The sequence below is a fragment of the Falco peregrinus genome, chromosome 6 (genome assembly GCF_023634155.1).
Source record: "Falco peregrinus isolate bFalPer1 chromosome 6, bFalPer1.pri, whole genome shotgun sequence".
Taxonomy (NCBI): Eukaryota; Metazoa; Chordata; class Aves; order Falconiformes; family Falconidae; genus Falco; species Falco peregrinus.
In genome coordinates, this window is record NC_073726.1 from 93,144,265 (window position 1) to 93,161,997 (window position 17,733).

A 17,733-nucleotide genomic window follows, 5' to 3' on the forward strand; every position below is an offset into this window, starting at 1 on the left:
ACAACAGCATTTCTCAGCCCATGGTAGAGGAACATGCTGTGAGGATGGGTTGGGCCACCAATTTGACACTGAGTGCTGCTCTTCCTTCCATAAGCCATTTGAATATTCCAGAGGAGAAGCTCCCAACCGGCTGGGAGGCCAGCAAGCTGCAGAAGTGGAATACAGCTAACTAAGCTCTGTCTTTGCAGTACCAAACCCAGGCCACATACAGCTGGGAACTGGGACTACAGTGCAGTGGAGAATCAGACCAAGCCTTTGCCCAGAGTTGAAACAGCAGTTTCTTTTTTATGTGGTCTATCCCAACTCTGAATCTATCCAGACGAAAATAAGCTGCTTGGAGCAGTTCTCTAGTGAGTTGAGAAAGCCTTTAGTTAATGTGACAAGGCCAATGAGCCTAGTGTCTGAGGATACAGCTCTCCCAAAGGAAAACAGATGGGAATCAGGAAGATATACCATGTAGTCCATCACTCTCTTATTCAAGTAAATGAGACCTTATCTGCTTGGTACACTATAATCACAGAAACAGAACCCTTAACTGCCTGTCAGAAACTTGATCCTGTGTTTTACTTTAGATGGAATCAGCTGCGTCAATCACTGATGTCCCTTCCTGATCTACCGAAAGGTTCAACTGATACTGCAAGGTGGCCCCAGCTTTTTGCTCCTCTGAAACAAAGCAAATCACCATTTCTGTATTTTTACCCTTTTATTTCCCTGCCCTTAGGAAAACCTCTTTCTTGCTACTTGTATTTTGAACACTGGAACATAATGTTTTCTTCTTTCAAATCTCTTCTCTTGCTCTGTCACGTACCAGTTACACAGCTGATCCTTCCAGAGGCTGAACAGTTGCAACTTCCACAGACCATGTCAGCTCAGAACACTTAAACTGCTGCTGCTTTCCAAGAAGTGAACAAAACTCTTTTCAGCTGCATTTCTCCATCAATATATGGTACTGCCAACAAATCTTTGAGCCTCACACAACTATAGCTTGTGCTTGCATACTTTCCTTTGTCTCCTATCTGTAACAGGAATATCAGGTAGGCTGTATCAGACTTCATTTAGACCAAATACAAATTATCTGAGAGCTTTCTACTAAATTATTTATTTTTGTGGAACCTGAGAAAACTTCCCTGATGTAGTCCTCCCAGCCAAGTACTACACAGTGGGCACCAAAGGTCATTCAGCAGGATGCATGAGGATGGCGACCTAGGGAGCAGTGAAGGAGCTTACTATGTTAATGCCAGGAAACTATTCCCTAATAATTTGGGTGATCTTGCATTCGAGGTGGGCAAACATCACATTAAAAGATGTAAGAACCCACTACAGTTGCTACATTCAGTACCCAGGAGCTCCTCACTGGCAGTTCATAAACTATTTTACAAAGGATCAGGAACACTCAGTCTGAGCGGAGAAGGGCTATGGTGAGCTGGGTTTCCTACCTTCACAAGGAAGAAAAGCAGGATGATGATGAAGACGCTGACTTTAGGATGGATCCAGGCAGCAGATTTCCCCAGGATCAGAGGGTCCCCTGTGTATCTTGCCCAGGTGTAGTTATCAAAGAGAGAGCTGATGGCTTCCCGTGGCATCAACTAAACAGAAAAAACCAGGCATAAGCCATGATATTAGACCAGGTAAATATTTCACCTCTGTTCCAAGGAAGTGGAGGACATTTTCACTTGGGTAATTCATGATTATGAGACTTAACTCACATTTTTAATCTTCAGGAAGACAGACAGGACTTTACCAGAACTGGTGAAAGGATAACTATTTTTACACACTGGGTAACACCTTCCTTACTACTTGCTCAGGTGAGTGGACCTTTTTCAAGTTTTATATCAAGGTGATAGCAGAGATCATGAGTCTCAGAATATAGTCCCCAGCTCAGCCCAAACTCTTCCTGTGTCTATCTTCCCCCCCTCCATGACCTAAGGTTATGGGGGCACAGGACAAGGTGAGGCTGTTCCGCAGAACTGCACAGAATTGCAAATATCCCACTCTCACCTCTCCTGCCATGAACTGCCCAAATCCAGGAGGAAAGGTCACAGTTGCTATAAGGAAGGTGATAACACCAGGGTATATGAGGCGGCTGGAAAGAAAGGAAAGTTTATTAAAATATAACCTCACATTCTTGTAGCACTGTTACTTCAGGACTATGGATGCCATTTCCGTGAAAGCTCTCTGCCACATCTGTATCCACTGCTTTGGAGTTCTGCTGCTGGCAATTCAACACCCTGCTCCACTCACAGAGAGCTCAACTGTCAGCAAAACCATTTTCCCCATGAGAATTATGTGATGGGAGGGATGGAGGGGGATGCACAAAGTGCACAGACTCGAATACATGGGGGTAGGATGCATATTTACAGTGATGCATTGACCTATTGTCACAAGCCAGCACCTCCTCCATTTGTCCTTACCACGCCAGTCTTGCTTCTTCACTCCCATGCAATGTATCCTGTCTTAGTATATTGAAACATAGGGTGGGGTTTTTCATACATTTCTGCAGGCATCCCCCATTGCGTTAATTCTTATGAGAAAAACTGCTTTTCTTTCCACTGAATTGCTGACTGTCACAATTTTGGGGAAGATGTCCTAGGTGGGCAGTGGGTCTAGGCATGCTGGATCAGCAAAGCGCAGGAGGCTGAAGCCACCTGTGCTTTCCTCCTGCTGTGTCCAGCGCTGGGACAGGTTTCTGGGTACACTGTGACACTTCAGGGGCACTAAGACACCACCAGTCTCAGCTGCCTCCATGTGTTGGACTAATCCCATCAGGTCTCCCCTGAGAAATCTGTGGGTTTCCTACAGGAGGTTCTGCCTGAGGTGCTGTGGTATTCAGGAAGTCAAAATATAACCTTTAATTTCTTTCAGTCTAAGGACCAACAAAATTCTGAGAAATCAGTCAAAAGTTTGAAGTAAATTCCCGCTTTTCAGGCTTTGCTCCACATCTCCATTAACTTTGTCTGATGGCTCTCTGGTGCTTGTGGCTAACACTATGTAATGAAGACAGACAATTTTTCTTCCACATAATAAATTAACTTAGTTTGAACTTCTTTGTTAAAAAGAAGTGGTTTTCTTCTGCTCAGATCTGCAACTTGCCAAGAAATGCAGGCCCTCTGCACCACTCAGAAACCCTACAAAATCCACAGAGCATCTGTGAAGAGACTGGAGATGTTTACAGTTACTCACCTTTTCTTCTTCAGGTTATAACTTGTATTACAGACAGGAAAAAACTATCTTCAAGTGCTCAGTAAAAACTTTATTGCTAAGGTTTTTATTTGGGTTTGCATTTCTTTTCCATGCTGCCATTCACACCCTTTTGCTACTATCAGTTTCAGCTTTTGGTCCGTAAGCATGCAGTAAGTGCAATACTGCAGCACATTCTTTATGTTTTTGCCTACATTTTGATTTAAAAAGAATTAGTTTTTAAAGTTAGATTTCAGTTGTATTTAATTTTCTTAAAATATAAAGGGCATTGAATTTTTTACAGATTCTAAAAAAAACCCCACAGAAGCAGCATGATCTTACGAAGCGTGATCATTGATTTTTTGATTAAAAACATTTTCTGTCCAATCAATCGTTTCCCTTGTCCTCTTCACGAACGTTACATAGTCTCCCTTCTAAATCAAGAAGCTATTTGAAACTTTGGGCTGATCAAGAAGAAAATCCAGTGCAGAGCAAATTCTCTTGATGTCTGCAGATCTCTTACTCTCACATAACTTCAGTTTCTTGTATTTTCACTACCTTACATTCTACTATTTCCACTATTATCTAGTATAATCCAGAAAGCATTTGTTACTATGCAATACCAGTAGGGTACAAAAACCTGGTCCCTAAAGAAAGTATCTTCAAAGGCACCCACTATTTGGTGAGAAACTGGTTGAGTGCTGCATGGCGCCGGATGCACAGGACCACCTGGCGATTGAGATAAACAAAAAACGCTCCAAGGAATCCAGAACATATCCTGAAGAGGAGAGAAAGAAATAAAATCATACCAAACAACAGATAACACACAAACCATCAACCAGGAAAATGAGTTTAAGTGTTCTGCTCCTCCAGCTGTTCAGGGACCTTTCTGCCTCCCCCAGCGGTTTGCCCCCTGCTCGCCCGGCGATGCTAACTCTGACCAAAGGGGAGGGATTAATTTGGGCCTCTCTGCCATGCACACTGCCACTCTACCACTGACATTTGCTCTTGCTTAGAGGGGGAAATCTCATCTATAAAGATCTATAAAATAATCTATAAAAAGGGACGCTCAGACCTTGGCGGGGCTGGCGAGGAGCAGCTGGGCGAAGACCAGCACTGTCAGAACAAAATTATACATCTACATCAAATATTAAAAGTAATAGCAACTCTTGTGCCTAAAGCAAGGTATGTCATCTCTATGATCCTAATTACTTAGATCTACGTTCCTGATCTTAATAAAGTAAAAAAAAAAAAAAAAAAAGGTATAGTTGTCTAAGGACTGGCCTTGACCCTTATGCTCTGTAGCTTAATGAGACCTGGATAAATAGGGTGAAGTAAAAAAAGGTGAAGTAAATAAAAAAAAGTAAAACAAAGAGTGCATTTAGAATTGGTAAAGGGAAGTATTATTTTGGGAAGTATTATTTTATGTGGCAAACAATTAACCCACAGAATTCTGAAGATAAACAGATAACATTTTCATTCTATTAGTTTTTAAAATTAATGGAATTTTCCTTTATTATAAGTTATGCAGACTTCAGCCAAATCACATTCAAAGATTAATTTAGCTTACTTAAAAAGTTGTATGTTGAAAACATCCTGCTTGATCATTTAAAAATTGCATAAAAACAAGTTTAAACTAAATACAAAGCTGTTCACAAACATGTCCAGTGAGTTTCTTTTAAATATTGGAAGCTGGCACTGTTTAGCGCTACTGTTAGACCAGTCCCTTCAGCAATATAAGCCTAAGGGATGCACACTGAACTGAATTTCTTTAGTAATACTTTATATTAAAAACCAGATCCCTCCATTCCTGGCTATCAGTTTGTCAATAAAGTGCTCCTCCTGTATGTATTTTGCAAATTACCAACATCTGCTGACCCAGAACAGGATCTACCTGTCGATAGAGCTTGGGCTGGCTCAGGTTTTTTGTCTTATCTGAAAGCAAAGGAATATGTTGGATAGAAAGAGTGTTCAACTTTGAGACTTAATGTTTAGAGAAATTGGAGGATTCCAAGCTGGCATCAGGACTTTATCCAAGACTTTTTTTTTTTTTTTTTTTTTTTTTTTAAGTACCACGTTGGACACCCAGGCATTTGAAAGCGTTTCACAGCTGCCATATACTCCTTTCCTAGCCCGTGTGTAGTACTGAAAAATACAGCTCTGCCAACTCTGTTCAAAACATGATGACAAGAAGTTGTGCATTCCATCAGCTGTAAATCATAAGGATTACCTTTTTCATTGCCAATCTAAGCAATTCGATTGCCCCAAGTGCAGCATGCAAGTCTATTTAAGACGACCAAACTGGATACATATTACTAGCAAAAGCTCCTGTATATTCATAGATTTTCAACACATATGATGTCTTAAAAAAATCCCACTTGAGTTCATATTCAAGGAAACGAATATGAGGGCAGCCTACTAAAAGGAGCTGGAAATGTATTTCTGGTCTTGGATCCTGGTCTAGCAACAGCATATGCTCACGAAGCCAGCACAGGTATTTGTTCCTGCAGTGTACTCCCTTCAGCACTGCTCCGCAGGGAGTGCCCTGGAGCCTCTCTCAAGCTCAAACCCAAACATTCTCCTCACAGCAATTCCAAATCCAGTTTTTCTCTAGTATTTCCCAACTGTATTCTCATTTTCCTTAAGTTCATTCTTTCATTTCCCAAAACTTTCTCCACAAATGAAATCAGCTCAGCTATCTCCACAAATAAAACCAACACTCAATAAATCGTTGTTCTCACTGAATCCAGTTATGGTTCAGTTACCCTTGCCACCATGTTGAGTGTGACAGCCTCTCTTGAAAAGGATAACCATTCTGACCTTGTAAAACAGAAATTTCCTGGTTAATTTTGCCCCACTTTTGTCAGGTGAAAAGGCCACACTTGTTGGGTCAGTTCATTAGGGGATGCCACCAAAATGGTTAAAGGGCCATTCAGTAAATCTATATCCAGAACCTAGACCAAGGCAGACTTTTTTTTTTTCCTCCCCAGAACTTAATTTCTGAAAAAGATATATGAAAAGGAAATAACAAATGGCTTGATAATACCTGCATTTCCTTCCTTACCCATTGGGCTACCCGGGCATCATTTCTAAAGGAGGAATCCCAACAAGCAGAGCCCTTTGTAGAAGAAGAGACTCGAAATCTTATGGGATACTCTAGGTTTGCATGTTTTAATCGGTCCTGCAGCGTTGGGTCACCTCCGCAGAGAGTGACAAGCTTACAAGATTTTCAGCTCTACGTTTATAGTCTCTACAAAGCATTACCTAATCTATTGGTTTCAAACAAGTCTTTTATTAGTCATTATCTTGACAGTCGGTTTCACAAGTTGTTCTATATCTTGACCACTTCGCTATTTTATTTCTTTCAAGGATGATCACTTCAGGTTCTGCATGTCCCAGTTCTGAGTAATCACAAAGGACAATCTCCACCATCTCAGCCTCCTAGAGGTCAGGGTCTTCTGTTCTTAGAAACTTCTTTGAACTGTCAGGTACAGTCTTACTAATATTAAGCTTTCATTGTCTAGCATCTATTTACCGACCGCGCTTGCAGTCCTGGTCTGGGGCTATACAGGGGACAAAAGCTGAGGTGTTCAGCCTACAGTAGCACTGATCTGGCATTTTCCTCCAACACTCTTATTTGTGACAACCAGAATGTCTAAAAGAGATGTATGTAACAGTTTTGCAGAAGACTCCCTTACAGAGCTCACATGATAACCACAAGGGCCAGGAGCCAGGATCCCAGGGACTTACCCTATTACAGCGAACGCCGGCAGCTCCTGCAGATCAAAGGGGAAATCCATGCGGAAGTTCGTTCTGAACAGGGCAGTGATGGTAACTGCCAGAGAAGAAAGAGGTGGAGGAGGAAAAGAATAATGAGGTGAGAAGTTAAATGCCATAAAGGCTAGGGTCAAGGGAACTAGTTTATACAAGCTCCTGGGTGGTTTAATGACATTATATGCAACATTTCAGATTTGCAGATGCTCTGATTTTAGTAGTGCCTATTACTGAGCACTTGTGACACCAGCAATCTAGGTGGTATAGGTTTGTTTCCAGAGGATGTATGTATTTTTTTAGCTACAATTCCAGATTTTTAAAGGGGTTTCTTTTCTTTTAACATCCATTCTTTAGAAAATAAAACCTTCCCACTACAGTCATTGACAACTGTCTAAGCAGGCAGTGCTTATATATCTGGAGAAGCTGTCACACACAGCTGTGATTTCTTTCTAGAAACAAAACTCACATCCTCCCTGAATTTGTACCTGCAAATTTTTTGTCTGGTACCAGAAGAAGGAAAGTTTTAGAAATCAAGAGACAGAAAAGATCAGCTCAGCCCCATCTTCTCCTGCTCGCCTCTCCTGGTAGCACTGCACAGCTGAAATGACTCAGACACTGAAACCTGCCCTGCTTTTACCTGGAGGTACCTAATTGTGTGGGAACAGTAAATACCTGTATGCCAACAGGTGAAGTGCCAATGAGCTATCTAGTGCAGAGTGGAAACAGCTGAATGAGGATGGATATAAATCCCAATTTGCCCTAGATGAATGAATCATTTGCACAATGAGGAAAGGAAAGCAGCAGTGAAAATCTAGCATTAGATGATAATTACAGAGGCATGAATTAATTGTTAATTGGTCAGGCAGCAGGACTATGTTTAGAGCAATGATGTACCCTGATGCCTGTGGGGCATGGTACTAGCCAAAACAGGAAGACCTAACTCCCTACTGCTTTGCCCCATTCCTTCCCTCCTGGCTGCACTGCTCTCCCCTCCCATCGGGGTCAGGCCCACTCCAGCACATGCCAAAGCCTTTACTGCCTTCTTCCACCCCATTAAAACCTACCAGAAAATGTGTCTGCTCTCTCCAGGATCAGTCCTCTGCCAGGGAAGTGAGCTGACTAGAGGGGCCCAGCAGACAGAGGTAGTACAAGGGAGGGGTGGGAGAACCATCAGGACAAAAGATGGTGAAAAGCAGGATGTCCTTTTTTGTTAGATCAGCCCGAGGAAAGATCATCTCAGTTTAGTTTTAGGAAAGAGACAGTCCAAGCCACTAAATGACAGGGCATTAAAGAGCATAGTGGGGCTCACTTGCAAAGAGTTTTGCCCCAGGGTGGCAAAGATGACCAAAGAGCAAAGGGAAACACACAGCGCTTAGTCTGAGTCTTTCTAGGGTTCCCTCTCTACTCCCGCAAGACAGAGATTTCTACAGAGTCATCCTGCCTATCTTCATCCTCTCTCCTGAGTGACAAAGCCAGCCTGAAACTGAATGGTTAAGCCCTTTGCTCTCCATCGGCTACAAACTCTACTAGTTTAGAGTAGACGTCCAGCTCTTACAAGGTGAAAGATAAAAGAAGCAAAAAGAAATAAGAAAGTCTACTTCATGGGAAAGTCTACCAAAAAAAGCTTTGAACTTTAAAATAATACTAAGCCATATGTAGAAGAGATCAGACAGAGTGGGAAGGCACCGTGTAACACTATGGCAAATACGATGAAGGCTCAGGACACAGTAAACAGAAATCCTGCAGACTGCAGAACCCCAGTCTTGCATAATTAGTGAGCAGGGGCCTGAGCTGTGGCAGCCACCCGAGGGGGCCAGGTGTTACTGGGGAAGTACAGGTAATGGTGTAAAGCCAGCCAATAAGGCCATCAGCATCTAGAAGCCAGCAGAGATTTTATGGGTCTAAGAAAGAAAAGAATTTTGGTGAGATGCTACACAACTTATTTGCATCCGTCTACTCTGATGTGATTGCTTCCCTACCTGCCGCTTCCTGGCTCCAACGGTGCAGCTTGGAGCTAAACAATGACAATAAAAGAGGCGTTAAACAAGCTGTCGACTTAAAAGGCATTAAGATCTGAGGCAGACTAGGAATGAGGTGGATGAGCTATTAATAAAAATAACTCACCACCTCTCATGAGCATCAGGGCTTCCAGGGGCTGGAGGAGGACTGACAGGTAGCAGATGTGTTTAAGAAGGTTATAGCGCAACATGGTGAAATGCAAAGAGAGCATTAGCACCTGGCAAATTGGTAAAATACATATAGATTTTAAAAGCAAGCACAACACTGGAAATACCTATTTTTAACCTCAAAACTGAGGAAAAAATCCAGAAAGAGAATTCAAATGAATAAAAAATTTGTGATGTGGATTTTTTTTTTTTTAACAAAACAGTAAAACCATATTAAAGGGAATCGTATTTATTTAGATTGTTAAGCAGTCCCACGTGAGGCTGTGGAGCCTCATGTAGAGCTCCAGTGGTCAAACAGCAAATGGGAAAATACTACCATGGATCAGAAGCTAAGCCAGAGAGAGAAAAAAAGTGAGTTTATCCTGTCAGCCATGTAACCATACGAGTCATAGTATTTGGTTTAACATCTCCATCAAGGTCCCAGATGACAGGATGGAACTCACTTGTCAGTGACCATACTGAACTGGGGAGGGAGGAAAGGCAGTGGTTTGTCACCTAGAGGGCTTCACTCAGAGTGGCCTCCGCAAACCAGAGGAGCTGACCATCATAGTAGGAACATCATAAATGCAACAAAAAGACAAATATTTAGTCCCGTACCTGGCATGGCAGGTGTGCCTACAGCCTGGGGGCCCAGCGAACAGGAGAAGCTCTGCTCTCATGCCAGTGGGCCCTGTTGGATACAATGCTCAGTACGTGCCCCTGTGGCAATGACAGCTAACCATGTTCTGGGCCACGTCAGCAAAAGTGCAGCCAGCTGGGTGAGAGCGGTGGGTGCTTCCTTCTACAGGGCACTGATGAAGCCGCATCTAGAAAACCCAGTACAAATGAAATGTGACAAAACTGGAGAGGGCCCAGTAGTGAGCCACAACATGGTCCAGTGCATGTGCACCAGGAGAGGCTGCAGGGCCGAGGTCAACTCCATTGGAAATGAGAATGCCCAAGGGCGTTCAAACAGCAGTTCCCCTCCTCACGGGGAAGTTGTAAAGACACAGTGAAAGAGGCAATGGGCTCAACTTCTAGTGAGGGAATTTTGTCTACATATAATGACAAATGCTGCTTTTTGGGAAGGTGGTTGAGCACTGGAACAGGTGCACAGAGAGGCAGTGGAAGTCCGTCCCTGCTGTAAGCAGGAGTTTGGAGTAGAGAGGTCCAGGGCTCTCTTCCAAATTAAATCCTTCTGTGATTCAGAATTTTCTGTGGAAGATGGCAAAATCTGCATGTGATCCTGAATCAGTTTACCCTGGTTTGAATCACACAGGACTGCATAAGAAAGGCAATGTTCTGTGTTGAAGAATGTAAAGTAATACAGTGAGGGAGAGTTGGATCAGTGTGGACAGCTCAAAGAAAATGGTCTTTTCACCTTTTTCCTAACTGTAGCTTCTAGAAATGTGCAAAAGTTGCATAAAAATGGTATCATAATGCACAGTGTTGCATTGCAGTGTTGTAATGCCTTCTAGTAGATACATACAATAGCCACACTTGCAGGAACTCTGATCGTTTCATCTCAAAAATATTCTGGAAGAGGTTGGCAAATACCTGCCTAAGCAGAAAAGTCAGTCCACACATTATGTATGAATTTGCAATAGGTTACTTGTTCCACATGGACATTACAGGTAGATGCACACAGTGCGCATTAAGGCAAGCAGCTTCTTCCACTTCCAAGCATGCTGCCCTACCTGACACAAAGGCTTTCCCACCAGCTGGTGACAGCAGGGACACCTGCTCACCTACCGAATGCACAGCTCTGGGAGGAGGCAAGACCTTAGAGATCGTGAAGACATCAGAGAGGGGGCCTAAGAAAAACCCTTGCACGAACAAAGGCTGAAAAGGCCAGGCTTGTACCTTTCAGAAGGAAATGAGCAAGAAAAGAGATGAAAGATAAGTTAGAGCAGGCATGATAAAAGATCGTGAAATAATGAATGACTTTGCTAGACAAAAGTTTCTGGTTCCTTAATACAAGGACAAGAAGACTGGCGATATAGACAAAGAAAATTCAGAACTATGAAAAGGAATTATTTTTCATAGACAATTGGATCATGGAACCTTTCAACCCAGACAGTTAATGAAGCTGACTGTAAGGAGCCATTAATATGGGTATTAAAGCTGTCTGGATGGTTTTGAAGAAGGGACAGTAATTAAGACATTTCAGGATTAAGCTAATTTGTAATGATCTGGGAGATCAGCAAGGGAGCTAGAGCAGATAGAATGAAGGATAGGAGATTATCTCTGTCATCTGTCTTTGAATTTCTTATGTTTTTCTCTGGAAGGAACAGAAAGATGTGGTTTTTGTGACAGATCTGACGGTTGAATACCCCTCAATATGAGGCAATGTTTCATAAACAAAGATATAGTCACTTTCTATATTCCAGAGAACATTCAAGCCAAATAATGTTGTAGCACAAAAACCATCTAGCTCTGTGAAGTCAGGAGGGTCTTACGTTATAGCAGTTTTAAGTAAGGGAACTGCCCACATGGAGCTCAGATCAATAAAATAGATGTAGGTGTAAGAATCAAAGATAAAGGCATAAGCAAGAAGCTTACAAAGCAATGGCAGCCTGCTGCATCAGCTGAACTCCGTTCCTGCAGCATCTGAAACACTCTCCTGGACAAGCCTGTCTTGTGCTATTTCTGTCTGCACAAGTGTTGCATTCACACTTTTCAGTCAAGACTTATTTTTTCAGGACCTTCAGTCAGACTTTCCCAATCCTGTAGCCTCCTAATCATTTCATCACCTTAATTTTCTAGACCATTTGGCTTCTAGTCAAGAAATTACCAAAGCAGACCATGGCATTTCCAGCAGACTGCAGCAGCCTACTCTGCAGCATGTACCACATCCACTGTGATGTGATACTGCTGTGTTCGCAGCCTCAACATTATGCTGGGTAGGGGCAAAAATCCCACCTCAGGGGCCCTCTTCCTTGCCAAGGACTCATATTCAGTTGTTTCCCAGTCATATCCCCAGCACACCTAGGAGTAGGTTGGGTTGTACAACTGATGACATCAGATACTTCCCTTTCTCTTTCCTTCTGTACTGCTGGAAGTCACATGCCATGGCAGAGGTTTCAAACACCCCGCAGGGTTGGGGTTTTGAAGAAGATGGAAAAAAATCCACAGAGCAACCTTTGTACAAAACCCAGAAATGGCTCTTAGCTTACCTGCATCCTTGTTCCAGACCGCAAGGACCCGGAAAATGAAGGCACTAAAGGTAGCAGCAAAGAAACCTCTCCAATAATTGCGCACAGCAAAGTAAGTGGAAGTGACCTCAATGCTGAAAAGGACCCCTAGAAAGAGTTGGAAAGGGAGCAAAGTTAAAATCAGAAGTGTGATGTTAGAAGCATGACAGAGGCTTATAAACAGTATTCTAGAGCAGTGGTCTCACACTTCTTGACTGTGCACCCCTACCCATAAAAGTTTTTTGAGCATGTACCCCCCAACATATGTGTATTTATTTCAAAACTGTATGAAGCACTACTGTACTAATATATTATGTACAATATAAAACATACATGAAAAATGGAAATAAAAAAAGAATGAGATAAAGATGAAATAAACAATTTTTAAACAGTAACTTGTTTCATTTATTAATGGAACAAAAAATTGTTGTTCTCACTAAAAATATTATTATTTTTCAAAATCTTGTTTTAACAATTTGTGACACAGTGATTCAAAGGTCCAGTTCTATGTTCAGTTTATTTTGATACTTGGTCTTAATGGCTGTCATAGCTGAAAAAGGTATCTCACAAAGACACATAGATCCAAACGCAAGAAATGCATCGCTGGCCATACTGAGTAAATCATGATACTGTTTTTTCAATCTCAACCAGAACTTATGCAAAGATTTTTGTTAAAATCTGGATAGTAAATTTCCATCTTCCCTGATGTCAATCAGTTGTTCCTGCAAACTAATCAGGTGGTGTTGAATTTTTATATCTTTAACACTGAAACTCTTAATCTGAATTTTAAACAGGTTATAAATGTCTGTTTCCAAGTATTTAAAGTGTACACATATGAGGTTTTGTAGGTAACACACTCACATTGTATTTGGCAACAAATCCAGAAAATCTCAGTAAGTTTCTTTTGAGAAGCTGTTACTTTCTCACCCACTGCTACAGCAGCGCTTTCACCTTGAAGGGCTTCATCAAGTATGTTTATTTTTCTGAAAACAACTGCTAGGTAGCATGCTACTGACAGATGCTCGTCATCACAGAAAAGATCAGCAAATTCAGAACACTTGTCTTTTTGTAAAAGAAAAATGCATAACTGGTCTTTCAATTCAACAGCTCTTTCAAAAGCCCACTGCCATGAGATAACCAGCACAGGTCTGCACTGGACAAAGGGTTTTTATGGTCACTCCCCATCTCATTAGGAAGTATTTATTGTAAAGCTTCTACTGTTTCAAGGTCTTTGTTTTTACGAAACCAACCACATCAACGATGTCCTGTAGCACTTGGTGCCCATCTGGCTCCCATTTCTGTGCTGCAATAGCTCGCCTATGGGCAGCGCAGCGAATGACTCCAGGTGCGGGGCTGTGCCTGCAGCCTCACCGTGCAACCCTTTGCTTATGCCACTCAAAGCAGCTGCTCCACCGGCCATCACGCTTGCACAGCTTTTCCATAAAACATTTAATGAAAGAAGTAATTTACCGCTGAGAATGTAGCTTCTCTGGTAGATCTTTCCTTTAGTGGCTCACAGAATGTAGTTCTTCATGTATTTCACTATCAAAACAGAATCTAGCAAATACCATCAGCCGATCCAGGTTAGAAGCACCTGTACTTTCACTCAGCGGCATAGCAAGCCTCTCACACTTTGTAATTTGTATTCGTGTTTGTTTCTTCAAACCTTTAGTAATGTTTTCTATGCATCTTCCAACAGCATTTACTGACAAAGGAATGCATTTTGGTTTGCCGCTGTATTGCTTTTGGTGTATTACTGCAGCCATTTTTACCATGGCAAGAAGAATGAGCCTTTCCCCAGTGGTATGTGGCTTTTTGTCTTTTGCTATGAGGCAAGAAACCTCAAAGGAGGCTTCTAAACATTTATCATTAAGTTCAGTGAAACTTTTTAAAGTAATGGACCGAGTATTTTCAATAGAATAGCTTGAAAAGTCGCTGAAAAAATTGTAGGGGTTTGTCTCCACGTTCTGGATGCTTAGCTTTTAAGTATCTTGCTAATTCTGATGGCTTCATACCATCATTAGCTAACTTCTCAAAGCACAATATACACTTAGGGTGAGGTTCATCGTTAATGACCTCAGATGTAAATACATATTTAAAATAGCCTTTGATAATTTTGATTTTTTTTGGCCAACTTCTTGTCAGATCTGATTAGCTGGTCATTGTTCGTACCGCATAACATGGCTGATCAACAGCCTGTATTAGGAGTAGAAGTGTCAGCTCTGTCATTTTCCTGTCATTCTTCTGTACTCACACTATTAGTATTATCTTCAAGCCACGGTCTCTTTGCAGGAACCTTTTTAAGCCACTTGTCCATTTTGTAAGGGCTAGTTTAGTTAACAGTAGATAATACAATCCATAAACCCACTTAAGTGGGCACAGACTGGTTGCAATGCAATTGCAATATGCTGAAAGCCACCAAGTGGGTGAGGGCACCACTGTCAGCCCTCAGTGTTGTGAACAGCTCTGCAGCCAGGACACCTCGTGCACTGGATGTGACAAGTGGCCGTCTGACACACGGACAGAGTGAGGGCACCACTGCCAATATGTACACTAAATATTAGTAAAGCTTAGTGTACGTCTTTTTTTTTTTTTTTTTTTTTTTAAGATTAAAAAAAAAGAAGTTCCAGCATTTCCTTTCCACATCGCAGTGGACCATCTTGCACACCCCCTGGGGTATGCACGCCACACCCTGGAGACCACTGCTCTAGAGAGCCTTCCCCTCTTGCCTCCAAAGGCTGACAACATGTGGGAAAGGGGCTGTCAGAGATGCTGGGGAGGCTGGTAACACTCAAGGTAAGCTGCCTTGTTCAGAGTAGATGGCAGATCAAAAGTGCAGTGCAGGAAGGGGGAGAGGAGAAAAGGACAAGGCAGGAGAGAATTTTGGTACCTGAGAAAAAGCAAACAGAACAGCCACTTGCCTCCAAGTGGTGTCCCAAAGCAGCAGCCGACCCCCACAGCGCAACCCACGGTCAGGACATCCGTGTAATAATATGGCTGCTACTGGTGAAAGAGACAAAGGGATACAGACAAAGAGAAGAAAGAGGAAAGAAAGCAGAGAGTGAGTAACAGAATTGGCAGGTATGGCCACATGATGTCACCCAGCTCTGTCACCCGTCTGAGTTATAGCTATATTTATCTTGCTTCTCCCTTCTGGATGGCCTCAAAATATTCAAAAGACAAGACCTGGCACAAGACAGGCATACACCTGGCATCACCTCTTTGACACATGTGGAGAGGGCGTCATCTCATCTTTCACTGAAACATGCACATTTCTGTCCCTGTAGAAGAAAAGTCTTGTGGAAAATCCTCCAGAGGGTGGAGGGCACATAAGTATGTTTTGCTCCATCTGTTTCACTTTGGTGGGGAATGTCAGGATGCACATGTGCCAGGAGTGCCTCAGAACTCCCCTGTGAGCCGTGGGCACAGGCGTGCCCAGAGCCAAGTGAGGGCGGGTGCTGAAGGTCCTGTCACCCCGGGGAGGTCAGTGGGTGACAGACCTGCCCGTAAAGCACTGTGCTGTCCTGGCCAAAATAATAAAGGGAAATGGGAGGTATAAAAGGTAGAGAGTCTCTCCTGAGACAGTTCTGGAAGACACAGAGCTGCTGAAAGGGAGAAAATGCTCTGCCACTCTTTCTGCAAGATTTGGCCCTGAAGTGTCTGAGAATGCTGAAAGGTGGGTTGAGAGGTTTTATTTAATTTTATTTTGTCTATATCCTAGGTGGTGTAAAATGCATCAGCGTTAGAAGCCTGTGCATTTGGTACTTTCCACTATTGCGTGTTCCCACAGTAGCCTGTTAGATATCCCATGAGAGTTCCTAGAAAGGGTGGTCCTGTGTTACGGTGGGAATCTGAGTGACCAGGATGAATTCTAAGGCCAGAAGGTGACTGACAGAGCCTCAGCCAGGAGGTGTCCCAGGGCTATCCCTGCACAGCCCAACAGAAAAGGGCCATGACCAGTCCCTGACTCAGAACAAGGTGTCCTTACCCATGTTTTGTCCCAGGTAACTTCTAGGTCCTATTAGTGCCCATACAGTCCTAAGATGTGTCCAGAATGGGGATGGGTTTCAGTTCAAAGTGTCTGGAAGAGCGGGGAGTGTTGCATTATAGCCCACCAGCATGGTGGTTAACAGCTGGAAACCAAGGATACACACGACATGGCCTGCAGTACGGTAAGAGGTTGAGTTGTTCAAAGGCACAAATCCTGATGGGACAGTGTTGAAGAAGGGTACAAGAGAGACACCTATAGCAACCCCTGAGAACAGCCCGTGGCACATGGCATCTCCCAGGACCCAGCACTGTGTCAGTGCTGGTGCTGGGCAGCAGCACAGGAGTAGCCAGACAGACCAAAATAAACAGGCAAACAAAGAGTACCAGAGTGCGCCCAGAAAAAGTAGACTGGGCACCTTTTGCTTGCCAAGGGCTAAACTGGCTTTTCAAATGCATTTTGAGGGCTCCTCATCAATACACAGGGTGGCGTTCCCCAGCAACACCACCACGAAGTTCTGCACCATGGGCAATATGGTGTGAAGCTGCAAGCTACATCCTGGACTAAGGTCAGCTCAGGACTAAATGACTCCCAGGTAATGGAAATCCCACTCAGCAGCTTGGTGTGTATCTCTCAGAGGAACCCAACTAAGGCTATAAAAGCTGTGAGAACTTTCATTTGTTCCCACAGCACAGTTACCACAGACTGACAGCAGGTTTTGGCCTGGAAGGCACCCCTGAACGCTGGTTCTCTAACTCACCACCCAGAGGTGGGCTGACAAAGGTGAGATCAGGGTGCTCAGATGAGGGTGCAAGGTCGAGCCTTGAGCATGCCCAAGACTGGAGATTACCCAGCCCCTCTTGACACCTGTGCCACCCCGAGCCACTTTAGGGGCAAGGGGAGAAATTAATTTTATGCATAGACAGAATTTCCCTTGTTGCTTCTGCCCTTGTCTCTTGCTCTTTCACTGTTCTCTGAGTAAAGTTTGGCTACTTTGCCTCTCTAATCTCTCCTGAGCGGCAGAGGACAGCAATCAGACCTCTCCCCTCTCAGACCTTTCTTCTCTAGCCTCTCCTAGTGGGCTACCTACAATGTGTCCTGCAGTCTCTGAGACTATCAGTTCCAGGTATGGAGAAAGAAACAAGAACCGCGGAGTGTGTTATGGAAGGTGTGTTGGGCTGGTTTAGGTTTTTTTCATGGGTTTTTTACCATTGAGAGGTACCACTCTCCTGCGTACTACCAAAGGCTCCACCTTACGGTGCTCTAGTCCTGGGGTCTGAACCTGCTTCCTCTCAGCGTTTCTGGCAGACTTACAGGTTTTGCCCTGAAGCCTCAGGTTCAGCTCAGGCTGTCTCAAACTTGCTACCCTGCCCACACACACAGAGCTTTCAGCCTCTCTCTTGCTGAACCTGATTTTCTTCCTGGCACATCTTTT

General features: G+C 43.3%; 1 protein-coding gene across 1 annotated transcript in view; it reads right to left on the bottom strand.

Annotated features, from left to right (window-relative positions):
- Positions 1 to 17,733, bottom strand: part of CLCN1 (chloride voltage-gated channel 1) — a 38,515-nt gene that overhangs the window by 11,819 nt on the left and 8,963 nt on the right. Inside the window, exons 8-12 of the mRNA XM_055808042.1 lie at positions 12,293 to 12,418; positions 6,928 to 7,012; positions 3,854 to 3,955; positions 1,999 to 2,083; positions 1,437 to 1,586 (exon numbers count right to left, since the gene is read on the bottom strand). Coding sequence (XP_055664017.1) covers positions 1,437 to 1,586; positions 1,999 to 2,083; positions 3,854 to 3,955; positions 6,928 to 7,012; positions 12,293 to 12,418 — 548 coding nt within the window. The remainder of the gene's footprint in view (positions 1 to 1,436; positions 1,587 to 1,998; positions 2,084 to 3,853; positions 3,956 to 6,927; positions 7,013 to 12,292; positions 12,419 to 17,733) is intronic.